We start from the raw sequence: 27,351 nt of genomic DNA, 5'->3' as shown, positions 1-27,351 counted from the left end.
TCCCTCTTCTGGCTATTTCCACCTTCTGAAACTTCTATTCAACATACCACAAATTTTCTCCTTCAGTCTTCATCTTTTATTCATACCTTTCAGCTCTCTATGGTTCTGCACTGAAATCTGTCAATTTCTTTGAATTAGTTTTGCACTTAGTTATTTCTGTTTTGTTGGTTTCTAATCTTCCCTTTAACCTTCTACTTAGTTTTTTCTAATGTCTACTATCTTTATCATTGTTAGATAGTCAATTACAAATTAATCTTTTTATTCAACATTTATCAATTCTCTTATCTTCTTTTTTCCATGTATACACACACACACACACACACACACACACACACACACACACACACATATAAAATCACTTAAAAATTAATTTATATAGACTGTCTCCAACCACTTTACCTGAAACTTTTGTATGGTCAATCCTATTTGTGTTGTTTTGCTTCCTGCTTCCCATTAAGTGTTGTTGCCTCATAACAAGACAAAGCAATTTCTGAATCACTGCTGTGAATTATTACATGATGCCATGTTATACAGGCCTGACCAAATAAAATTGAACTCTGTATTTTGTTGCCTACTAACTGTTACTATTACTTTGGCACTGAATTACTCCAGTTCACAGGGGATATGCATCACATGCAAAAGTTTGCACATAAGAGAAATTGGGCTTTAGCATGTTTTAGATGCTGTCCCCTATAAGTGTGACAAAACTTATCTTAAAATCATAAAGCTCCTTAGGTTGTTACTTAATTAAATATTTTGATCTTTATGGTATAGTCAATAATGTCTGATTTGTGATGACCTAATTATCAATATAAATACAATTTACTCTCTTTTATAGTTATAACCTACAAGTTAGGGGCCACACTAAACAACATTTTGGGGTCACAGACTCCCATGAAAATTAGATTAAGAAGACTCACCCAACTAACCAATCAAGTACAATCCCAAAATCCAAATGAAGAACACCAGTGCAAAAGTAATAACATTAGACCAAATTAGGTGTAAAGAACCAAAAATACTTTAAGGAGAAGTTATTGGAATTAAGTGATTTTGTAAACTGAAATCACTTGAGAAAATTACAGAGTCAGATCCAAAAGAAAGAAAAAAGGAAAGAAAGGACTTACCATTCCCTTCTGGTCAGTTCTACATCAATAACCATGCCTGGAAGCGGGTTTCAAAATCTTCCTTGAGCCTCAACAAAGAATCAGGTGTTGATTCTTTTCTTCACCACAATTACAGTTAGTTTAGTACTTTAAAAAATGATGGTGTGTTACTCCTTTTGCTCGACCTTATCTCAGAAGCATTCAATGTGTGCAAGATCACACACAGAGGTTCTGTGAAGAGAATTATGTGGGCAGCTGCACTCCATGCACCCAATGTCCAGGTGTCTGTTTCAAGATGTTAATGAGGAGGTATCTATTCATAGCCACCCACTCCCCAGGGGAAGGGTGAGAGAGACACACATGGGGCCAGAGGAGCCTGTTTGGAAGGCTCCCCAGCACTGGTCCCTGCAAAACCCTGGGCAAAAGGGCAAATAAGTGCAAGCTACCTGCATGCTTCCTTCAGGGATTTCTATGAATAACAGAGGTTACCAAGCCTCCCTACATCACGGCCTAAAGGGAGATGGAAATAGGCAAAGATTTATCACCCTGGAGTCAAAACAAATCTGCTGCTCCAATATACCAATTCTGCTTTTTTTTCCCTCTGACTTTGGTGTGTAAAGTCAAAGTGGTAGAATCTCTTCCCTCTCCTCCAATTCCCTGAAGCCCACCATGAGTACCAAGTTCTTTGTCCTCATAATTAACACTTGAAATTGCTTCAAAAATGTTAAAGATTAAAATGTAGATCTCACTCCCAAAAATGCAGCACCTTCCAATGTATATACTTAGTTGAAGAATTTGGCAACCTGTCTTAAGGAGGTGGAAACCTGTGGTATTTCGTAACTGAGCAACGCTTGGAGCTGGCCATCTCCCACCCCATCTGATACACAATACTGTAAGATGGCAGGGGTGTGTAACACTCAGTCCAGTCCCTCAGTGCAGCTGGAAAGAAACCAGACACCTGGGTAATAAACTCTAACTTGGAACATACTAACTGTTGGTGTTCTTGATGAATTTTTGGTTCATTTTTCAGCACTGGAGCATTCAGGATAGTTTCGCTGCCTAAATCTTTAGTCTAGTCCAGGGCTTCTCATCACAGGACTATTGATACCTGGGGGCCAGGTAACTCTTTGTTGCAGAGTGGGTGTTGGGGGCTGCCCTCTGCATTGTAGGGTGTTTGGCAGCAGCTCTGGTCTCTGCCCACCAGATGCCAGTCACCATGCATAACCCCCACCCCATCTCTTAGCTTCTCTCCTGGTTCTGGTTTCTATGTCTGTCTCCAAAACGTCTCTGGGAATTTTCTTTCTAAACATCTCTAAGCTCTCTTCAAAATGTCTCTGCCTTTTATCCTCTCATAGAGGACACCAGTAAACTAAGACCCACCTTGAATGGACAGGGCACATCTCCATGGAAACAACCTAATCAAAAGATCCCACCCACAATAAGTCTGCACTAACAAGATTGGACTAAAAGAACATGACTTTCGTGGGGGTACATAATAGATTTAAACCATCATGGATGGTTAGGTTCATTTGTCAACTTGGCTAGGTGATGGTGTCTAGTTGTCTGGTCAAGCAAGCACTAGCTTGATTGTTACTATGAGGATATTTCATGGACTTAAATCATCAGTAAATTGATTGCATCTATGGCTGATGACATCTACAATCATCTGAGGAGATTGCCATTGGCAATGAGAGACATTTTATCCACTTAGTTGAAGGCTTTAAAAGGAGAACTGGTGATTTCAGCAGTGAGAAGAGAGAATTTTCATCTCTACTTCAGCTGGCTAGCTTCTCCTGGGGGATTAGTTGAAAACCTTCAACAGATTTCCCAGCCTGCCCAATGGTGCTTGGATCATGCATCCACAAAGTTGGGTGAGTAAAGTTTACAAAAACTCATAATGTTTACAGGTATCTCTTGTTGGTTCTGTTTCCCTAAAGAATCCTGACTAACACATCCACAAAGAGAGCCCATGACTTCAGGTCAGTTCACGTCAGGACTTCTCATTATTATTCTGTGTCAGTATAGATTGTAAGCACAAGGAGCTGCATTCATCCCAGGGCTAAAATACTTCTCAGCCCCACACAAAGGAGGGTTATTAGGGAGTGAATAATTCTTCCAAGCCACCCAATGCTGAATGCCCCAGGGGCCTCTCTAAGTCTCATATGAGTCAGAACCTTTGCACTAACAGCATCAACCAACTGCCCACTCAAGAGAGTTTTTCCTTTGGAAAAAAAACAAAACTCAATTTTCAATATTCTCTCCCATTCATTTTAACCCTGCTTTAGACTCTGCAGTATTTGCATGTTTCCATGGAAACAGTCTTTGGTGTTAGCTCTTCACAGTTTACTATGTCATAGGCCTTTGTTATGGAGTGCCCTAGGAGTAAAGCAGTTTTATTCCAGGGATTTAAGTTTTTAGGGACTTGGGTAAGTTGTCTCAGTACCCAGATTAGAGGAAGAAATGGAAACTAGGATTTAATCTTGGCTTTACCACTTCTTATGATGTTGGGCAAGTTACTAAGCTGTTCTTAATTTCTTCATCTGGAAAATACCTACCTGGCCCAACTGACAAGAGGATTAAATGAGATCTTACACATGAGAGCTGGGCACAAAGCCTCCATTCCCCTCTCTCTTCCTTTCTCCCTTTTATTTCTTGGTTCTCAGAAAGTTGATTTGGGGATTAGGCTCAGTACTCTCATTGTGAACATTTTCATAAAGTCCTGCTTTTGTTCTAAAAGGCACTGTGCTGGTTTGGATATATTGTGTCCCCCCAAAAACCATATTCTTTAGTGCAATCCTGTGGGGTCAAATTTATTAATCTTTTTGCTTAGGGTTTGATCTCTTGATTGAATGTTTTGATGGAGATTCGATCCCACCCATTCAGGGTAGGTCTAATTAGTTTACTGGAGTCCTTTAAAGGGAGCTCACACTGAGAGCAGAGAGATGAAAATGTCCCTGGATATGCAAAGCTAGGAGCTGACCGAGATACTTGCTGAAGCTTAGAGATGCTTGGAGATGCAGACAGAAGGACATTTGGAGATGCTAAATTAAAAGAAATCCAGAAACATTTTGGAGAAAGCCATTTTGAAATGCAAGCCAGGAGCAAAGGACCAGCAGACGCCAGCCACGTGCCTTCCCAGCTGACAGAGGTGTTCCGGATGAAGATATCCTCTTGTTGATGCCTTAGTTTGGAAACTTATGGCCTCAGAACTGTAAATTTGTAACCAAATAAACTCCCTTTATAAAAGCCAATCCATTTCTGGTATTTTGCATAATGGCAGCATTAGCTAACTAGAACAGGCACCCAAAGCAGCCATTAGTGAATATTTCTAAAATTCTTCATTAAACCCAATATTTTATTTAATCTTGGTTTACCCACTCTAATCTGAATAGTAATTAGTGCCCTATGTCATTAGAATTGCACATTATGGTGGATGGACAATTTTTATTTGTTTCTCTTATTATTAGACAACTTTATTCTAATGCCTATTTCAAATAATAACTATTTGAAAATAATTGATAGCATCATTAATAATTAATTTTGGAATATTAATTGAATGACAATTAATTACAATGCATTAAATATATTTTATATATTTAATATGTTTATAAAATATATTTTATAAAATAAAATATATTTTTAATGCATTTATATACTTAATATATAAACAAAATTATTTAATATTTTTAATATGCTATAATATAATATATATTATATAATTAATATAATTATAGTATATAAATGATCTTAAAATTAAAGATCAAGCAGTTCTCTGTAATTAATGGAAACTATTAAATTTTTTTAAATCCCTGTTTTGACTATATCATTTCTTAATTGTGAGTCAATGGTTTCCCATTGTAAATATATAACTCTTTAGCTTTTTATTCAATGCCTTCTAAAGTCATGTCCCCACATCATTTTTCAGCCTTTCTTCCCACATTCTCCTACCCAAACACCCTTCTTTACCCTCAAAGAGTTTATAATCTGGCTTTATTTATACATTTGCTTAAGTGGTAATTAATTCTTCCGCTCCCACAGTTGATTCAGCCAGATAACAAAGCACCACAGTAATGTTTCCTTGGATGATGATAAGGAACATCATCATTTGAATTTCAGAGCAGGACACCTTCAGAAAACCAAATCCATGAGTCAGAAAGGCTTCATTGGGAGACAAGAAGTCCCGAAGAGGGATACAGATTTTTCTGGAACCCTATGGTGGTTGCATTAGTGCTTTAGATCAACTTTCGTGCCCTTATACACATGCACAAATAGGGCGAAAGAAGGGGAACAACCAATGAAACTTTAGATCATTTAGGAAAAAGAAATTGAGATATGTACATAGCCTTTTTTGGGAAGAATAATGAGCAGTAGACTTTCCGCAGGAGGTTTCCACAATAGGAACAAAATAATGAAGTCATTCAAGCAGGTGGATAATTGACAGGGATTTATAACTCAGGAATGCAGTGTCAGTAGAGAATTTTAACAGGTCTCCTACTCTTTGAGTGGGATGAGAATAATTAACTCATCTATTTAATCTACTGTTTGAGGATCAGTCACGTATTTGCTCACATCCTACCCGACAAGTTCAGTGTTGATGTCTCCACCTTACAGGGGAAGGAGGGAATTGCCAAGAGAGTGAGGAATCCTGCTTGGCAAGATAGTCAGACAGTGGAGCAAGGTCCAGAGCCTGGACCTGTTAATATGTCTCTCCAGACTTAATGGGTGATCTCCAAACAAGGCTTCCTGAATTCTATGGTAATGAAAATAACAATGAGCCTTCTTTACCTCACAAGTCACCCACATAAAGTTCTGGGACTAGCCAGAGCAGAGAGTTATGGAAGTGGGGAAATGTTTGAAGGGACGGCTTTTGGGCCAGGCGATTTCAATTTTTACTCTGTTTCCCTCCTGCTGCCCAGCAGGCACAGGCCACTGTGAAAATGCAGATGCCCTGGGAGATGGGATGATATATTAACTCATTGTAATCAATCTTTGACACTTCTGCAAGTTCTAATCCAGTCTGACAATATAATAGAAAATATTCTATTTACATCTGATGTTATACTCATATATTTGGGTTTATCTATATTATAGGTATAGTTGGGGAGGGGTGGAGGGTGACAAGCATCAAGTTTACTTACTTTACCATTTATTTGATATGTATAAATTTATTTACAGATGGATTTAAAACTATTTATAGAGATGGATACATATGTCCATCTTTAATTAAATATATATATGTATATAGCAGATGGATTTTAAAACAATATATGATATATATCCATCTATAATTAATTATACATATATTACAGGTGGATTTATAAGCTTTCATCCCACCAATATTATTTATTAGTTGCCCATGCTGACTTCCATATCTATCTGTTTACCAAGCCAAACACGCATGATCTGATAGACCCATGGCAAAATAAATATCAAAGCAGTTTTGCATTTCAGGTAGGGAGTGGAGCTACTGCTCTATTGTGGTTATTTCTTTCTGCAATATAAAAAAGAAAAGGAAGCCATTTCTGAATGTTTTGCTTGGGATTCTAAATAGCCGTAAATGATAAGATCACAAATTTTAGTTTTGCCACTAGACCAGTTTCAGTGTCAATGTGCATCATTTATGGCGGGCTTCCTGTGAGTCCAGAGCAGCAGGCTCACATTGAGAGTGAAATGATGTGGTAACGCTCGCTCGGCCACTTACCATCTAATGTGAGAAATACAGCAATGTGAATGATAGCTAAAACTGGAATTGCATCTAACACCTCAATTGAGGATAAAGCAATGAGCAACCCCAAGTTTTGTGATTCAGTTTAACTTTCCGTTCTCAAGATTGGGGTTTTGGTTTTGTGTTTTGAAGTGTGAGCTTTTTTCTTAACTGTGGGGTCTCAAAACCTCTGTTTGCTAAGTCTGCTTCCCACTTCTGAGATTATGGTGGAAGGCGCTAGAGCAGTGAGTCCTTAGAGACAAGAACATGGTCTTTGGAGCCAGATGCCAGCCTCTGCCCTTTCCCAGTGATGAACCTCACCCCTCTCAGCATTTTTTGACAAATGAACCCTTCCTCACAAGGCTAAAGTTGTCCAAACTATTGAGCACTGGGCCTGGCACATGGAAAACAATCAATAAACAAAAGATTTGATCCACATTAAGTAGTTAACCCTGGTGGCCAAATTATCTAAAGTGCTTATCAAGCATGAAATAATGTTTCTGTTCTTTTCCCTTTTGAGGACTTTGAAAAATATCTAGTTGAGCACCAACAGAGCAAAGATGCCTGTCCATACAGAACTCTCAGCACAGAGAGTTTGGGATTCTAAAGTGATGGATAAATAAAAGCCACAAAGGTATCTTCAACCGCATGAATCCCTGAATAACTTTCCCACTTGAGGACTTGGGACCATGTGAGAATGCCATTTGCTGTGCATTGCACACGGAGACACTTCTCCTCATCTCTTTCCAGAGACACTAACATTACAGAAGTGGACATTTACATCTCTCTGTGTAGACGGATTCTGTTGCCCTCTCACCAAATTGAATCCTCAGTTTCATACATATAATTACATGTGGCTACAGGGATTCAGTTCAGGAATCTGGAAATCTGGTAAGCTGAGTAAGAATGGAAATGGGAGAATCTACCCCTACTGTGGTCCCTGTATTTGAAAGGGAAGCAGAGGATGGATCTCATCACCAGAATGAATTGGGTATTATAAAAGGAATTAAATCACCTATTACTCTTCCTTGCACCCTAAACATCTATGATAGCCTTCAAGGAAAAATTGCAACCTAAGGCTGAAACATTGCTCTATGACCCCTGGGATTTTGAAAATGAAGATGTTGGTTATTTTTATGAAAGCAGCAAAAAAAAAAAATATGTAAGATTGTAAAGAAAATTGACATTGAGGCCAAGAAAAGTGTAATCTGTGTAAACTTGGGGAAAGGGTGGTATTTATGCAGGGCAGGTGTATCTGGGTGTTTTCCGAATCTGAGGGATTGTTTAAATCCTACCACGTTTGTGCTTCACCTACCTGTCTGCTATGTAGCCGATACCCACAGAACCGATAAAAAATCCTACGTTCACTCCTGACTGAAACAGGTCCAGCTTCCAGGAGTTGGAACACACGAGGTTAAACTGCCAAAGCATGTGATGCATTCCAGAAAAGAAAGAAGAGAAAATCCAGTTAGAATCCTATTCAACACAGCTCAGCCTGGGGCACTCATTAATTATTACTTGAGTTGAACTGATGTGGCTGAATGGCAATGAACCAACTGTTTTCTTGCTGGGTTTATTTTCTTTACACAGCCAAAAGATTTGTTTCTCAAACTGTTTTGCATTCCATCTGGGAGTATGTCATTAAGCTAAACCATAAGGCTGGCTAAATTAGCTGAAATTGGATAATTACTACATTCATAGACATATATATGAGGCATTTTTCCCTTCTTAATTTTAATGCACAGAGGCAAACAGATATGTCAACATGAAGTCAACAAATGCTGCCACTGGAAGTTGGGCTGTTCAATGTGTCTTTGCTATGAAGTGTCTCTTTAAATGTAGGGGGTTAGGAGTGTCTTATTAAAGGGAATGCCTTTTCTCTTTTTTTGCAGTAGGGACAACAGGTGCTAGCCTGAAAGTCGGAAAACGCTTCTAGAGCTAATCTGCTTATTTAGTCTCTGGCCTTGGACAAAACTTTTCTTTGCTTTGAGCCTCAGTTTCCCCATCTCTGTATGAGGGAATGAGGTTCCACGCTTTAAGACCCGTTGAAGTTGAGTGGTGTTAAGTATTAGATCCTCCACCTTTGACATAGCTATTTGACCCTTTTGCTCCTTAAAAATAGGCTCTTCTACAGCAACGTCTGTTCATGTAGAATATCTTTACATTATCCAGGCTGTCACTTTAAATGAAGCAAGGCAACTGGCTTTCTCAATATTTTCAGAATAATTTAATCTCCCCATTCTGCTTTGCCCTGAATGAAAGGGAGTCTCCAATTTTTTGGTTGTTGTTTTCTCTATGGTTATAGAAATGAAACATCACAATTAACTTTTAATTGTGACTCTATTTTTTTAATAAAATAATAACACCATAGCATCATTGCCAAACCCTAATGGTTTTATATGGACACTCTGAGCAAATTCAAGAGGAAAAAAAAATAGCCACCAGGGGAAGAGTACATCATATCAGATGAGTCATCTAAGTTTCCAGGTATCCATGTGCGTGTTGGAAGAACAAAGAAGGAGAGGTATGAGGTTCCAGAAAAAGTCCCTTTCCTAGCATTATTTCCAGGAGTTCTGACATGCTTTTGTTTGTGTCTTACCATGGAAACTTGCATAAACTAGAATTGCTATTGTCAGAATTCAATGGAGTCTAAACCACTCATAAAGCAGGTAAATAAGAAGCTGCATCTTTTCCCTTTGGAAACTAGGATTTTATAAGATACATTGAGTACAAAGAGCATGTCCCAGCACTGTCCTAAGAACAAAGGCTTACTGGTTTCTTCCTTAAGCAAAGTTCAGCTTTTTGCCTTTTTGTTGTGTAAGTCCTGAGCATCTGTTTATGTGGGAGCTTACCTCAGTCACGATGGAGGAGCCGTGCGAGTCGTACACCCAGCCATGCTGACAGGGGGCCAGCGGCAGGAGGCTCCTGTTGACTTCCTGTCCGGCCAGCGTGTCGACGCAGCCCAGCGCGCTCTGGTTCCAGTCCACCTCGTACCTCCTGCACTGGCGGGCGAAGGCTCCACCCATATCCCCGTGGCCGGGCACCGTGTAGTTCAGTTCCTCTCCCAGACTCCAACCACACCGCTGGCTCAGCTCGGCCACCCCGGGGCTCAGGCAGCGGTGGTCCGGGGTGAACTCCAGGAAGATGATGCCCACGTAGATAGGGGTGAAGGCCGCTGAGAGCAGAGCTAAGAGGAAAAATGTTTGTTTCTGGAAAAAGTGAAAATCCCCTATATGCTCTAGAATGTCATCCACAGTTGGCATTCTTCCTGGAGGCAGGAAAAGTCCAGCTGCTTTCCCCTGAGTTAGTCTAAATGTTGCTGACAGCGGTGGTGGCAAGGCCAGCGCAACTCTTGACCAAAGTCAAAGAGTGGGGAGTTAGTTAGTTCGCTCTAGAAATTGACTAGCCTTTGGTCCAAACCTTTCCTTTGTCAGGCTGTCTTCAAACTGGCACTTCTCCAGTGAGTGTGCTTTATGCAGCTTTTCTGAAATGCTAGAGCAAGTTCACAGGGCTCCATGCAGCATTTGTTGTAACATCCTTTGCCACAAGTTTATCGCTACCTCATACCAGCACGACAAGCAGTCCTTTCTCTGCACCACAACTGGGTCAGTAACCTGAGTGCTTTCACGGATCAAGGACCTGTTAATCTTTCTTTAGTAAACCAAGTGTCCAGGAACTTAATATATTCATATCTCATCCACCCTGCCAACCTTTCCTTTCGGTCCTGGAGAGAATGTACACACATTTGGCTCTGCTTGCCCAGTGGGGTGAGAATCATGGTCTTGGGTCAGAACTTTTGTCTGAATTCAAAGTGGTTTGCAAATACTATTGCTGAGCTTGCTCCACAAAAAACAGCAAGTGTACTTGGGATACATGCTGTGCCTGCTGCTTTGATCTTTTCCGGATTTTATAATTCTGCTTCTTAAAAACGTTTACTTCAATTTGTCATCTTACCTTTCAACCCTGAAATGTGCTTTGCCTTGATCCATTTGTGGGGAAATAAAGTGTTCACCACACATATAGGTCAAGCGTAAATGCATTCAGGGGTGTCTTTTTTTCCTGGATATTTCTGTTTGTGGTCAAGATTGTCTTTAGGATGGTGATACATGCATCCAAATGCAGGAGACATGGGCAATCTGTCTTTCCTGTTGGAATAAAGGATCTTTGATGCATTGTGAAGCTGCCAAATAGAGAAAGTGACCTGTTGATTCTTCTACATGATAAATACCAGAAATATACTCCAATTTGTTTTCCTGCTGTCTTCTTTCTTCTCTTTCTCCTTCTCCTCACCATCCCCCCTCCTCCTGTTTCTCTTCCTCCTCCTCCTCCTTTTCTTTCTATTGAATAGTCATTGGGCATGATAGCATGGTTCTAAAGCACTGACCTATATGAGCCTTTATCCCTACTGCAGTGCAAGCTTCTTGTTTTCTTAAAAAAAGCAAGCAGGGTGCCTGTCAGGGCCTCCATTATGTCTTTGTCTGACTCACAGAGATGTTCTGCTAGGGAGGTGACAGATTAGGAAGACCTCTGCCACTGTTGGCCCCATTTTGATGTAAGTGAGTGGGCTCAGACCCTATAGAACCAAGAGATTTGGGGAGTATTTCTGGTTACAAGCATTATAGTTGCAAAGCTCATCCATGTCATTATGCCCACTGACTATTCAATAGAAAAAAATGAAATAAGAAAAGAAAACTGGATTGAATTTTTGGTTGTGCTGTGGTTGTCCATTGCCAATGGTAGGCTGCTGTGAACAGGGGTCTCGGCTTCTGATTTAATTTCACAGACTGAAAACGCCCAGTCCCTGGAAAGCTTTGGCTCGTTTGGTAGCCATCTCAGATAACAGGAAGGATTTACAGAAAGATGAGTCTGAGAATCTGGAGAGACGTTCCAGTTCTCTAGTTGAGGGAGCTCTCTGGATGCAGAGATATTTTTAAGATAAAAATGAAAAATAAAAGTCATTAATAAAATAAAGAGCAAATAAATATGCCAGTCAGCAAAAAGAAATGGCAAAGTCAAGCACTAAAAATATACTCTTAACTTCTGCTTCTGGGAAGATGGAGAAGATGTATTTTTCCATGTTCTTCTGGTGAAATACAAGTAAATACCTTGGAAATTGCATATAAAACAAACATAAGACTCTGGAAGGTGGAGAAGGAAGGCATACTGGCTAGGGAACTTGGGACCCAAAGAATGACATGATGGTGTGTCCTTGGTTTTCTTTCAGCCTCACATAACCCAGACAAGATACTGGAGAAGCCAGCAACCCAGAAACTCTATGGGCACAGACATAAAACCCCCAACAAAAACCTTCTCTCCCTAGTCAAAGTACTAAAAAAACCCAGCCTAACAAGGCAGAACATTTTTAGAAAATAGCCACTCTACTGTAGCCAAATAATGACAGAATATATTGTGATCCCACCTCACCCACACCAATCAAGTATGTGTGGGGAGCCTAGATGTCCATCCTTTCCAGGCTATAATAAGATGCCCCAATGCCCCTTCTGTTGTCAGAGAAGATCTATTAGGGTACCAGATTTTTCATTCCTGCTAGATGGCAAGGTAAACCCCCCTCCCAGTGATGTCAGATACTATGTGGACATCCTGGACATCCACTCCCATCCAGCAGGAAGGTGGCACCCCTTCCCCTCCTTGCTGGAGTGGTGTCAGAAGAACCGCTAGTGAGGGGTCAGAACTTCCACCACTGCTCAACACTGATGAGGCCATGTTCCTCTCCTTTCCCTGTGGGGTCAGTGGAGGTCATGCAGAGGGCAGTTATGAGGCAGTCCTACCCTTTCCAGCCAGGAAGGTATCAGTGCACATCTAGTGGGAGCTAAAACTCGCACCCCACCCAGCAGCAACTAGATGCTTCCCCCGGGTGTCAACAAAACCCAAATGGGGAACTTCAACTTATCCTCTCACATGGAAGTAATGAGACGCAGCCTCCACCCCTGTTGAAGCAGTGACAGAGGAAGACAGCTAAAACAGAGGATTTAAATAATACCCAGAGTCCCATTAACTAATACTCAAAATGTCTAACTTTTAGCTGAAAATCACTTATCTGAAGTTTCATGAAAAGAGACAATCAATAGATGGTGACATGGAGGTGACAGAGATATCAGAGTTACCTGACAAAAATTTTAAAGCAGTCACCTAAAAATGATTCAGTAATTATGAACACATTTGACATAAAAGAAAAAATAGAAAATCACATCAAAGAGATAAAAAGTAAAGAAGAACTAAGTGGAAGTTTTAGAACTGAAAAATACAATAGCAGGAGTTAAAAATTCAATAAATGAGTTCAACAGAATGGTGGGACAAAGGAAAGTATTGTAGTTTGCTAATGCTGCTGGAATGCAAAACACCAGAGATGGATTGGCTTTTATAAAGGGGGTTTATTTGGTTACACAGTTATAGTCTTAAGGCCATAAAGTGTCCAAGGTAACACATCAGCAATCAGGTACTTTCACTGGAGGATGGCCAATGGTGTCCAGAAAACCTCTGTTAGCTGGGAAGGCACGTGGCTAGTGTCTGCTCCAAAGTTCTGGTTTCAAAATGACTTTCTCTCAGGACATTCCTCTCTAGGCTTCAGCTCCTCAAATGCCATTCTTAGGTGCTCTTGGGATGTTTGTCCTCTCTTAGCTTCTCCAGAGCAAAATTCTGCTTTCAAAGGCCATCTCCAAAATGTCTCTGTAAACTGAAACTCCTCTCTCAGTTCCTGTGCATTCTTCAAAGTGTCCCTTTTGGCTGCAGCTCCTCTTCAAAATGTCACTCTCAGCTGCACTGGGTTCCCTCTGTTTTTCAGCTCATTTATAGGGCTCCAGTGATTTAACTCAGACCCACCCTGAATGGGTGGGGTAACACCTCCATGGAAAATATCCAACCAGTCATCACCCACAGTTGGGTGGAGCACATCTCCACAGAAACACTCAAAGAATTACAATCTAATCAACACTGATATGTCTGCCCACACAAGATTACATCAAAGATAATGGTGTTTTGGGGGGCATAACACATTCAAACTGGCACATTCCACTCCCTGGACCCCAAAATGACATGATCTTTCTATATACAAAATACAGTCATCCCACAACAATATCACAAAAATTTAAATCATTTCAGAAACAATAGTTAAGAACAAGATCCCATTAAATCAGTTACAGTTGTGGTCTGTCCAAAAGCAAAATTCCCCTCTGACTGTGGACCTATAAACTTAGAACAAGTTATATGCTTCCAATATACAAAGGAGGGACATTCATAGGATAAACATTCTCATTGCTCTAAGGAGAAATTGAAAAGGAAAACAGGGTTCACAGGACCAAAACAGTTCCTAAAACCTGCAGGACAAACTCCATTAGATTTCAAAGTCTGAGAGTCATTTACAGAATGATGTTGAATCCTTGGGTCTTGAGAGAGCAGGAGTCTAACCTTCCTAAGGGCCTTTGTGGCAGCCCTTTTCTCTCCAAATGTTGGGGTGAGTGCTTCAACATATCTGCACACTGGGGAGACCACCTTCTCGGCCCCACCCTCCTCAAACATTGGGGCAACACCTGGATTCTCTTCCATATCTGGGACACATGATCAACCTCTTCAAAACAATGGGGTGGCAGCCAGGTTCTCCCCAGTCCCCTGGGAATGTGCTCCATCCTCTTTGAGGCCTGAGGTGGCAACACATTTCCTGAACATCGAGGTGGAAGGCCCACCCTTGACCTCTGGGGCAAACTCACTCTTTCCATGCCTGTAGACCACTCTGTTTTCCCAGCCTTGCAGATCTTGTATGCTGAAGACTACAAAATATTGATTAAAGAAATCAAAGAAGAGCTAAATAAATGGAGAGCATACCATATTCATGGATTGGAAGACTCAACATAATAAAGATGTCAATTCTACCCAAAATGATAGGCACATTTATCATAATTCCTATCAAATTCCATAAGGTTTTCTGTAGATATAGGCAAGACTACTCTAAAATTTACAGGGAAAATCAGAGCAATAAGAACAGCTAAAACAACTTTGAAAGAGAAGAATAAATTGAGATGAGTCAGTCTACCAGATTTCCAGAATTAGTCTACAGCTTTGCTAATCAAGACGGGTATTGGTGGAGGGAGAGACACGTATGTCAATGGAATGGAATAGACCCACACAAATATGCCCAACTTATTTTTGACAAAGCTGCAAGGACAATTCAGTGGAAGAAAGATAGCATTTTCAATAAATGATATTGGATAAATTGGACATCTATAGGGGGAAAAAAACTACAAACTATGCCTCATACCCCATACAAACATTAATTCAAAATGGATCTTGGACTCAAATACCAAATGCAAAACCATAAAACTTATACAAAAATCATAGGAAAAAATCTTGGGGATCTAGGGCTAGACAAAAAGTTCTTAGACTTGACACAAAAAGCATGCCCCATAAAGGGAAAAATTAATAAAGATGACTTCATCAAAATAAAAAGTATTTTGCTCTGAAAAAGACCCTCTCAAGAAGATGAAAGACAAGCTATAGATTGGGAGAAAATATTTGCAAACCACATATCCAACAAAGGACTAGCATGAAGAACAATATATAAAGAATTCTCAAAAATTATCAATAAATAATCAAACAATGCAATTAGAAAAAGGACAAAAAGACATGAACAGACATTTCATTGAAGAGGATAGACAGATAGCAAACAAGCATATAAAAGATGTGCAACATCATTAGCCATTAGGGAAATGCAAATAAAACCACAATGAGATGTCACTACATACCTATCAGAATGGCTAAAATAAAAAACAGTGACAATACCGAATATTGGCAACGATATGGAGACTGGATCACTCACACCTTGCCAATGGGAATTAAAATGTGCAGAAAAGTTTGGCAGTTTCTTTAAAAACTAAACATGCAACTACCAAATGACCTAGCCATTGTACTCCTGGGCATTTATTCTTGAGAGAGGAAAATTTATGTTCATACAAAACCTGCACATGAGTTTTCACAGAGGCTTTATTCATAAGACTCCTAATTGGAAACAATCCAGATATGCTTGAATGGATGAATGATTAAACAACCTGTGATATATCAATACCATGGAATACTCCTTAGAAATAAAAATGAATGAACTATTGATACACACAGCAAACTAGATGAAGCTTTGGAGAATTCTCCTGGGTAAAAAAAGCCCCTACCCAAAGATTACAAATTTATGGCTCCATAACATACTTGCACTGAGAAAAGTACAGGAATGGAGAACAGATCAGTGTTTGCCAAGTGTTAAGGAAGGAGTGAGGATGGGAAGGAAGTAGCCATGGTTATGAGAGGACAACCTGACAGGTCTTGTGGTGATTACGCTAACAGCATTTCCTTAATGGCACTGAGCATCTTTTCAAGTATTTATTGACCATTTGTATATCTTCTCTGTAACAAAGTCTGTTCAAATATTTTTCCCATTTTTACATTGGGTTTTTTTTTATTTTTGTTGTTGAGTTGAAGGACTTCTTTATATATTCTGTATACTAAACCCTTATTGGATATATGGTTTCCAAATTATTTTCTCCCATTCTGTTGGTTGTCTTTTCATTTTCTTTAAAATGTCCCTTGATACACAAAATTTTTAAATTTTGATGAGTCCAATGTATCTTTTTTTTCTTTTGTTGCTCATGCTTTGAGTGTAAAGTCTGAGAAACCATTGCCTAAGGCAAGGTCCTGAAGATGCTTCCCTATGTTTTCTTCTGGGAGTTTTGTGGTTTTAGTTTTTATGCTTAAGTCTTTGATCCATTTTGAGTGAGGTAGGAGTCCACCTTCCTTCCGCACACAGACGTCCAGTTTTCTCAGCACCATTTGTTGAGAGACTATTCTTTTCCCACTGTTTCAGTTTGCTAATGCTGCCATTATGCAAAATACCAGAAATGGATTGGCTTTTATAAAGAGGGCTTATTTGGTTTCAAAGTTACAGTTCTACAGCCATACAAGTGTTCAAATCAAGGTATAATCATGAGTATACCTTCACTGGAGAAATGTCTATGGCATCCTGAAAACCTGTTAGCTTTGACGGCACATGACTGACTTCTGCTGATCCCAGGTTCTGGCTTCAAAATGGCTTTCTCCCAGGACATTTTTCTCTGAGTCTTGGGGTGTTCTCTTAGTTTCTGCCAGGCAAACTCTGGACTAGCAAAAGTCTACTTTCAATGGCCATCTCCAAAATATCTCTCTTGGCTGCAGCATGGAGCTCCTTCTGTCTGAGGTCTTACAGGGCTCCAGTAAACTAATCAAAACCCACACTGAATGGGCAGGTCCACACCTCCATGGAAATAATCTAATCAAAATTTTTACCTACAGTTGGGTGAAATCACATCTCCATGGAGACAACCTAATCCCAATATCCCACAAGATTGGATTAAAGACCATGGCTTTTTGTGGGGGACATAATATATCCAAACCAGCACACCCACAGAGTGAACTTGTCACCTTTGGTCAATTGTTCAAAGATGTGAGGGTTGATTTCTGAATTCTCTGTTCATTTCTATTGGTCTATATGTCTGTCCTTGTGCCAGTATCATACTGTTTTTATTACTGTGTGTTTGTAGTAAGTTTTAAAATGAGGACGTTTGAGTCTTCCAACTTTGCTCTTATTTTTCAAGATGGCTTTGGCTATTCAGGCTTAGTCCTAATCATGCACACAGTCACCCCAAGATGAAAGTGTTTTTCACAGAATTCTCTTTGTCTCTCTCCTTGATCTCTCTGTTAAGCTGTATGCTCATTTGGTATTACACCCAGCACTTAGGTGTCACTAATTACTGACTGATTGCTGTATTGCTTTTGACAGTGCTGTGGGTCTTCAACAGTTCAGCAGTCTGGTTCAATTAAATTTGGATGTTGTTTGGGAGGTAAGGGGGCTTTTATTGGCTGTCTCTCTCTGGTTAATTAGCTGGCCTATTGCTTAGTTTGTTACTCTTAAATAATCAGAGCTGTTGTTTTCAAGAGCACTTTTAGGCCTGAACATCCCCACAATCTATATTAAAGTCAGTTATTTTGGGGAGAGATATGGAGCTCCCTTTTCTTATGAACTGCTTTCTACCCCTGGACAGAGTCTCCAGGTTACTATTTTGTGCTGAACAGCAAATAGTCTCTGGTGTCCTTATTTTGCCTCTCCCATTATGGAGCATTTGCTCTATGGGCAAGCTGAGGAGAGAAACCAGAGTCCCAGTTTTCTCAGTGTTCCATAATCTCTATCCTGCAGAGGGGTGCTGGCTACAGAAAATAAGCTCCCAACCTCTTGGACACACTCACCAGGATTTTAGCCTCTTTGATGATGTTGTAGGGGTTGAGAAATGCTGGCAACCTACCCCTCCTGATGAGATGCAGTACCCTTTTATTGGGAGCTAAGGAAGCAAGAGCCCTGTCTTCTTGGTCATACTAACTCAGAGTGGAGTTTCCATCAAGCTGAGCTGGAAGGGCAAGATGTATGGCTCAAATACTTCAGACCCTTACTGTTCTTACTGAGTGTTCTGGTTTGCTAATGCTGCCATTTTGCAAAATACCAGAAATGGATTCACTTTTATAAAGGGTGTATGTTTGGTTACAAATTTACAGTCTGAAGGCCATGAAAATGTCCAGATTAAGGCATCAACACAAGTATACCTTCAGCGAAGGAAGGCCAATGGCATCTGGAAAACCTCTGTCAGCTGGAAAGGCATGTGGATGGTGTCTGCTGATCCTGGGTTGTGTTCCAGTTCTTCTCTCAGCTCTGGTGCATTCTTCAAAATGTTGCTCTTGGGGTATTTTGTCCTCTCTTAGCTTCTCTGGAGCAAACACTGGGCTAGCATCTCCAAAGTGTCAGCAAAAGTCTGCTTTCAGTGGCCATCTCCAAAATGTCTCTCTGAGATGCTCTACAAAATGTCACTCTCAGCTGGTCTGAGATCCTTTTGTTTGTGAGGTCTTTCATAGGACTCCAGTGATTAAATCAAGATGCACCCTGAATGGGCAGGGTGCATATCTCCATGGAAATAATTCAATCCAACATTTCACCCATAGTTGATAGAGTCACATCTCCATGGAAACACTCAGTCAAAGGATTCCACCCCAATCAGTACTAATACATCTGCCCCTACGAAATTGCATTAAAAACATGGCATTTTGGGGGGCATAATACATCAAAACTGGCACACTAAGTTTTACTAAATTTTCTTGCATAAATATTTATTCTTTCATTGCATGTCCTTAGGACAGTTTCCAGACTTTATATGATTGATCTTTTTTAAAAATTGTTTTTCCCTGCTTTGCATGTTTCACAGGATAATGTGTCAGCAGAGCTCCTGACACCATCAGGAAGCAGAATTCCTGATTTACATTTTGCTCACTTTTAAATTGGGTTTTTGTTTTCTTATTATTGAATTTTGAGAGTTCTTTATTTATTTTAGGAAAAAGTCCTTTATCAGGTATATGATTTGCAAATATTTTCTCCCAATTTGTGGTTTGATTTTTATTCTCTTAACAATGTCTTCCAAAGAGCAAATATTTTTCATTTTAATGAAGTCCAATGTGTCAGTCTTTTCTTTTATGCACTATGGTATTGGTGTAGTATCTATAAAATTTTGTTAACACAAATTGACAAAGATTTTCTTCTACAAGTTTTACAGTTTTAGATTTTACCTTTAAGCATAAGCATATTGAATAGTGGTCCTTCAAAAGATAATGTTCATGTCTTAATCCTCAGATTGTGTAAATGTATAAATCAGGTGTGTAAATCAAATTACATCTGTGTAAATCAGAAATGGATATTGGATTTTGTGAAATGCTTTATATTCATCTATTGAGATGATTGCATTCTTTTTTTGTTTTTAGTTTGTTAATTTGATGGTTTACATTGATCAGCATATTAAATGTCCAACTAATCTTGCATTCCCTGAGAGAAACTCCACTTTGGTTATGATGCATCCTCATGTTTATATACTTTTGTATTCATTTAATAAAATGTTTAAAATTTTTGTATCTATGTTCATGAGGGATATTGATCTATCATTTTCTTTGCTTGAAATATTTTTGTCTGGTTTTGGTATCACAGCAATTCTGGTATCATAGTATAAATTGGGAAATATTCCTTCCTCTTCAATTTTCTGGAAGATTTTGTGAAGAATTGGTGCTAATTTTTCACTAAATGTTTGGTAAAACTCACCAGTGAAACCATCTGGGCATGGAGTTTTCTCTGTGAGAAGGTTGTTAACAAGAAATTCAATATTTAATAGATATCCAACTTTACCATAGGTTTTTATACCATTTACATTCAAATGTGATCATGGATATGCTTAGGTTTGAAGTTATTATCTGTCCCATTTGTTCTTTTTCCCTTTTCCTAGTTTTCTGCCTTCTTTTTGATTATTTATGATTCCATTTTGTCTTCTTTGCTGGCTTATTGGATATGACTCTTTTATATTTTTATTATTTTATTTTATTATTTTAGTAATTGCTTTAGGGTTTATTGTATACATCTTTAAGTTAGCCTTCCTTCAAGCTAATTTATTCCATTTCACATGGAATGTAAGAAATCTTACAATAATGCACTTCTATTTTTCACCTCCCTGTGCTGTTTGTGGTATTGTTTTCATGCATTTTACTTCTACATAATTAGTTTATAAATATCACAATATTATTAGTTTTATTTCAACTATCAATTATCTTTTAAAGTGATTTAAATGTGAAGAATAATGTCATGTATATTTACTCACATTGTTATCTTTTCTGGTGCTCTTTTTTTCCTTTGTGTAAGGTCATATTTCCAGCTGAGATAATTTTCCTTCTGCCTGGAAAGAAAATCATATGTAGCTTTAACATTTCTTGTAGTTCAGATCTGCCTGTGATGAATTCTTTCTGTTTTGTGTATCTTATTGCCTTTGTTTTGGATAGATATTTTTGCTAAGTATAAAATTCAAGGTTGACAGGTGTTTTTCTTTTGTACTTTAAAGATGGTGCTCCACTATCTTCTCAGTATCATTGTTTCTAATGAGAATCTGCTATCACTCTTATCTTTGTCCTTTGTACGTAGTGTTTTTGTATGGATGTTTTAACATTTTCTCTTTATCACTGGCTTTGAGCAATTTGATTATGATGTTGATTGTTTTTATAATACTTTTCTACCAGTTTTCGTATTCATTCTTCATAGAACTGACTGTACCTATTCTGTTGAAGAATGATCACCAGATGTGTCACCAGATTAACAAATGCACAGAAAACTGCCAGAATTATTCATTGTAAGCTTAGGAAAATACTCTGTGGGGGCTTAAGAATATTCATAATAAATAAATGAGTGACACATAATTAGAGAAGTTATACACATAAATGTTTCTCAGATATATGAATATTTCAAAAGAGTCTGTTGAAATTTGAGTATTATTTTTGTTTGGTTACATTGTTGTTGTTGTTGTGTGCTTCTAGGAAATGTAGTAGAGTGAAAAACTGGCCAAAATATTTTTAATCTCCTGTCAGTAATAGGTTGAGTCTGTTGCTTACCTCTAGAATTTGCATGAGCCTTATGACTTTCTTTAACCAATAGAGTGTGGTAGAACTGATGGCCTAATTATGGAATCTTAACTTCAAGAGACCTTGAAAATTCTGCTTCCTTTCAATTGGAAGCTTTCTCCAAATACTGCCTTAACACAAAGCCAATCTAGCCTACAGAAGTACAAGAGCTACAGGGGAAACAACTGAGATGCTTTAAATGACAACCAGCACCAACACCAGGCAACCTTCCAGCTGAATGCAGCTACATAAATGAGCCCAGGTGAAATCAGCAGAATTACCCAGCATCCAACACAATTGTGACAAATAGTAAATTATTTTTTAAGCAACTGAGTTTTAGTATGATTTATTATGCCACGATAAATAACTAATACACAAGGAGGAAAAAAATGACCAATATGACTTTCTTGCTCTATTCATGTTTTTCCTTGAAATGGGAGATACAACTCATCATTGTTTCTTTAAAGAATGTCAGAACCCCATGAAATGTAAAACTGCTTTAAAAGTTGTCTGTAATTCTTCGGCATGATTTAGTCTTCTGAACAAGTGTGCTCGGCACCATGGAAAGTATTCCCTAGGTGGGAATAATTGGAAGGGACCCAGCTGCCACTTATTCCAGCCTTTGTGTGATGTGTGGGCCCCCACAACAAGATCTTCCACACATAGGCACTCAGCTGTGGGAGGCTGCCAGTTCATGCCCAACATTTCCAATTGACAGAAAGTTTCCATCTTACATAAAACCACTTACATAAAACCATGCCTGGTCACATGATATCTCCAACTCCTAGATCTAGTTCTCCTCTTCAGAACCACCAAAACGTAGACTCCTTTATGTTCTAGGTATGCTCCTAGCATTGCCATGGCTGACTTGGGGAGGATTGAAGCAGTTTATGGTTTCTCCTAGGAGTCAAGCATGACCAGCTATGGCCTTACCTGTGTTATATCCACCACCACCTCCTCCAGGGTCTCCCCTGGCACTAATGGCCAAAACCAAAGGAAGGCAGGCAGAATGCAGCTATCTAGGACAGAGAGCATGATAGGGAGGGAGGAAGGAAGAAAACAAGGAATGTGCATGTGCTCTGTTTTGGCAATTTGGCAATTTGGCAATAAAATATTGAGAGTGTTGCCTTCACATACAACTTCCCTCTTGTAATCCAATTAACATCTCTGTGTGGTAGATGTGAACGTTCCCAAATTATGGATGAAGATAATGAGGATCAAAGAAGTTAAAGCACTTGCTTAGTGCCAGTCAACTAGTTAAGTGACAGTCAGAACTTGAGACAAGGTGTGGGTACTGTAGGTTCTCTGACACTTCCCCTGTCTTTTGCTAGTCAAAAAAATAATATTCAAATTTTAAGCAGCCAATTTTGAATATTCTTATATCTGAGAATCATTTATGTATATAACTTCTCTAATTATGTCTGTGGCTGTGAGAGTGAAGGAGTTAAAACAATAAGATTATAAAGCCTTACTCCACTTTCAGGGACCCAGAGTGGTGCTGATTGCCTCTTATGAGGAAATTTTACAGACACTTGCTCCCTGAATTTGACTCATTGGCAAGTCCTTGTGAAGATACCAGATCCCTCAGCCACGGGCAAGAGGGCATCAGGTAAGGGGCAAGGAGAGCATCATTTGCCAAGAAGCAATTATGTTGAAGCTCATTATGAATTGCTTGTAGTAAATGATCAGATAAGGAGAAGTTAAGACCCCAGATCACTTACAGCAATTAGTTTACTCTATCATTCAACACGTTTCCATTAATGTACTAACACACAAGCAAAGCTCACAGCATCACTGCCACAAAATCATTTCTTCTCTGGTAATAGTCTACAGAAAAGCCACATGGGCAGTGAGCAAGTAGAGATGGAGAAACCGCAGGCAGGGCAAGGAACATAGTGATGGTGGTAACTCAAAGCTTATGATTAGAATCTGGATCTCTTATGATTAGTCATTTATTTATGGGGTGTGCTTGCATGTTCAGAAGCTTGACTAGAGGGTAATCTGAACCGCTGCTGAATTTAATCCAAATAATCTGATAATTCCTTGTAATTAATGCCAAGAGTATTTCTCAATCTTTTAAAGGGTTCATTCATAATGTAAATAAATATTGTCCCCATGATGCAATCTTCTGTACAGTACTGAGGAAGTCCAGTTGTGCCCAACCCAAATTTATCTGCAACACTAGAGCAGAGGACAGGGGCTAGTTAAGGTGGACAGAATTGATGAATACTACCCAATGACAATTCCGACAGTCAGGTAATTAGTGGACAACAGGGCAGAGAAAGGAAGATCTCTGAGCAATCACCAGGAAGTCCCTTCCAACATTTCTTAGTCTGTAACTCCAGGGAGTCTTTCCTCCAAGATCCTCATCTTGCCATCACTGCTAGCCTCAGCTTTACCAATGGGTAAACTCATGCCCATTTTCACAACCCCTAATATTATAAGAAATGGATAGGGAGGCTGAAATGTATGTTTCCCACCAAAAGCATTGCATAGGGGGTCTGAGTGTCTTATACAAGTGCCACAAAAACATGCCTGCATTTTAATAATTTGTGGATACAGGAAATATTTCTCCTTAGGTTAACCACCTCGTATGCTGAGGACACTAAGATTTATTAATTCTAGTCTGCTATGCCTCCAACCTGCTGCTAGTCCTTTGTAGGCTATACACCAGCCCTGCAAGATGGTTATCATCATCCCCATTTTAAAGATGAGAATAGTGTGGCTCAGAGACGGTAACGGACCTCAGCTAGGTCACAAAACCGCTAAATGGCATTTAATCCCATAGATGATGTGTAATCTAAAGAACATGGGTTTGGGTGTCACAGAGGCTTGAGTTGGATGTTTCTACCATTCCCTTACCATGTGACCTTGCACAATTCACCAAACTTCTATGTATTTCATTTTCTGTGAGAAAAATGGGAATAATAACAGTAGGGTACTTTTAGAGATTAAGTGAGAATATTTCTGAAGTATAGTGGCTGTAAAATGTGTTAGTTGTCGTATTTAAATTTAAATATATTTTTTCAAAAACATAACCCCCATAACATTCAGAAAAAAAATATTTGATTTTTTTGCAGTAAAGGGTCATGTTTAGATATTAAATGTATAATTACAAAAAAAAAGAATAATTTAAAATACAAGTCAAAATTTGTAATGCCATATAGTAGGGCATATGAAAAGTATAAAGAAAATGTGGAACATTTTCAGACTTACACAGTTTTTAAATGTATCTTGCTCTAATTAATAGCATAAAAATTTTATAAGGAAAATGAAGTGATATTTTATTGTGTCCAGTAAACAATATTATAACAGTATACTCATCAATTTTTATTTAAAATATTTTCTAATTCTGTAATCCAGAATGTTATGGCAATGAGTTTCTATATTAACTTGTTCCTAAATATTTTGAATAAAAATTTGTTCCAAATGTATTCTGAGTTAGATTTTAACCTACACACAGAAATGAACCCAGAATGAATCACCAGTCCTTTGTTTTAAAAATTTTAAGTATTTTTTTATTAGAGAAGTTGTGGTGTTACAGAACAATCATGCATAAAATACAGGATTCCCGTGAACCACCCCACCACAACACCTTACATTGGTGTGGAGCATTTGTTACAATTGATGATAGCACATTTTTATGCTTGCACTATTAATTGAAGTCAATGGTTTAACTTAAGGTTCACCATTGTATAGTGTAGTTCCATACATCTTGAAAAAAAATTTGTTCTGTAACCATATATACAATATAACATTTTCTCTTTTTAAAAATTTTTATTCTGTAACCATATATACAATATAGCATTTTCTCTTTTAATCATATTCAGATATATATTTCAGTGCTGTTACTTGTGTTCACCATGCTGTGCTACCATCACCACCGTCCATTACCAAAACACTAAAAACAGTGCTGGGAAAACTGGATCTCCACTTGCAAGAAAAAGGAGGACTCCCACCTCACACCATATACAAAAATCAACTCAAAATGGATCAAACACCTTAATATAAGTGCTAGAACTATCAAAACCCAGGAAGAAAATGTAAGTAAGCTTCTCAAGGACCTTGTGTTAGGCAGTGATTTCTTACACTAGAAGCATAAGCAGCAAAAGAAAAATAAATAAACGGGACCTCAACAAAATGAAAATTTTTTATGACTCAAAGGACTTTATCATGAAAGTAAAATGACAGTCTAATATTTGGAAACCACCTATCTGATAAGCATTCAAAATCCAGAATATACAAAGAAATCCTTCAACTTAACAAGAAAAAGATAAATGACCAAATAAAAAAATGAGCCAAAGACTTCTCTACAAAAAGATATATACAAATGGTCAGAAAGCACACAAAAAGATGCTCATTATCATTAGCCATTGGGGAAATGCAAGTCAAAACCACAATGAGGTAGCATTTCACACCCATTAGAATGGCTGCTATTAAAAAAATGGAACATAACAAAGGTTGGAGATGATGCAGAGAAATAGGATCTTTCAATCATTTCTGGTAACAATGTCAAATGGACCAGTTCTTTTTAAAGCATTAAAAATTTCTCAATAAAGCAACTGACTGAACAAAGTAATAATAGCAATAACAATATCACTAAAAGAAATAATAATAAATGCACTATTCCAGACATTAGTTAATGCTTACACTCCACTAGAGACAGAGCAGTTTTATTGTTGTTCAGAAAATTCATGAAGAACTTTTAACCCTTTCCTCTTTTAATTTTAAGGAAAACCAGGTGGGAAAGTGTCCCAGAATGGTGGAGTAAGAGTCACAAAAATTCTGCTCCTCCATAAAAGCAATGAGAACACTAGGAAAATCTGTCAAAACCAGTTTTTTCAGAACTCTTCTAGGAAACAAAGGCTTGCAGCAAAATTAGTTTTATCAGGAGAAAAAGGTAAATCACAGTAAGCATGGTGAGCTTTGCGGTGCTTTGACTTTCCCTAATCCCATTCCTCTTTCCCCACCTCTACAGTAGCCTTGGAAACTAACTACACAACTATAGTAGTTGTGAAAATCCACAGCTTGGCTGCCACTGGAGGGGAAAATGTATTTGGTTCTCCCCAAAATCCCCATTTCTTGAGGAATGACACTATTTGATCTGCCTGGAAGCTCAATGGAAAGCTCCATTTTCAAGGCTTCTCTATTTGACCTGACTCAGAGCTAGCTATCCAAAGGGCATTTGTTGAAATGTGAGCAGACCTATCCACAAACATTTAAGGAAAACAATCAGCAGTAATTGTTTAACATCACAACTGCCTGAGGCTGAGTTACAAGTTGGAATGCATACAAGACTTGAAAGGAAAAGGAGAAAAATGAGATATCCATAGTGGGTTTTGAAGAGCTCCCACCGATTCCTGGGAATCTATAAGGCTTCATGTCTGCACAGAACTGTGTACATGATCAGGAAGACCTGAAGAGGCACTCAGCTTTCACCTCTGTCTGATCTTGAGGCTGTCCTCAAGAAGTGAAGTCCAAGGCAGAGTTGTAAACTGCCTATGAGAGCACTGAGCACATGTCCCAACACATGAGAGCCCTCTGGAAAAGTCTAGAAGGCTTTTGGGTTCAAGGCATTTAAGGAAATCTCTGTATAATCATTAGCTGACCACTAAGATAATCAAGCAGAAATTTCAGTGGCCTCACAGGCAAAGAATACATATTTTACATAATTAGTCCAGAAAAGTTACCATGCAAAGAAACAGCAGCAACAGCAAATAACAACTAGCAACAATGAAAAACTCTGGGGGAATTCGATTTCTGGAGTTGATATATTTTTAAAATATCCAGTTTTCAGCAAAAAAAAATATAAACTATTTAAAGAACAGGAAAATATGACCCAGGAAAAAAAGAGCAGTGAATAGAAACTGTCTACAAGAAGCCCAGACATTGGACTTACTAGACAATGAGTCTAAGTTAGTTATTATAAATATGTTCAAAGAACTAAGGGCAACCTGTCTAAAGAATTAAAGGAAAGTATGGGAGCAGTGTGGAGAGGTGAGAGTGACCCCCGGACCGACAAAAGCCCGTGCACCGCCGCAT

At 38.6% G+C, this 27,351-nt stretch overlaps 1 protein-coding gene across 1 annotated transcript; it reads right to left on the bottom strand.

The window, feature by feature from the left end:
- Positions 1–542: 542 nt before the first annotated feature.
- Positions 543–10,339, bottom strand: LOC119519884 (solute carrier family 22 member 2-like). The gene is made up of 3 exons (XM_037817642.1): positions 9,660–10,339; positions 8,123–8,226; positions 543–1,334 (listed from the first exon to the last, which is right to left on the bottom strand). The coding sequence occupies exons 1-3, from the start codon at positions 10,068–10,070 to the stop codon at positions 1,295–1,297; spliced, it is 555 nt and encodes a 184-aa protein (XP_037673570.1). The 5' UTR covers positions 10,071–10,339; the 3' UTR covers positions 543–1,294.
- Between the last annotated feature and the right edge of the window lie 17,012 nt (positions 10,340–27,351).

Source organism: Choloepus didactylus, chromosome 24, assembly GCF_015220235.1.
Source record: "Choloepus didactylus isolate mChoDid1 chromosome 24, mChoDid1.pri, whole genome shotgun sequence".
Classification (NCBI taxonomy): domain Eukaryota; kingdom Metazoa; phylum Chordata; class Mammalia; order Pilosa; family Megalonychidae; genus Choloepus; species Choloepus didactylus.
This window is presented reverse-complemented; position numbering and strand designations above follow the sequence as displayed.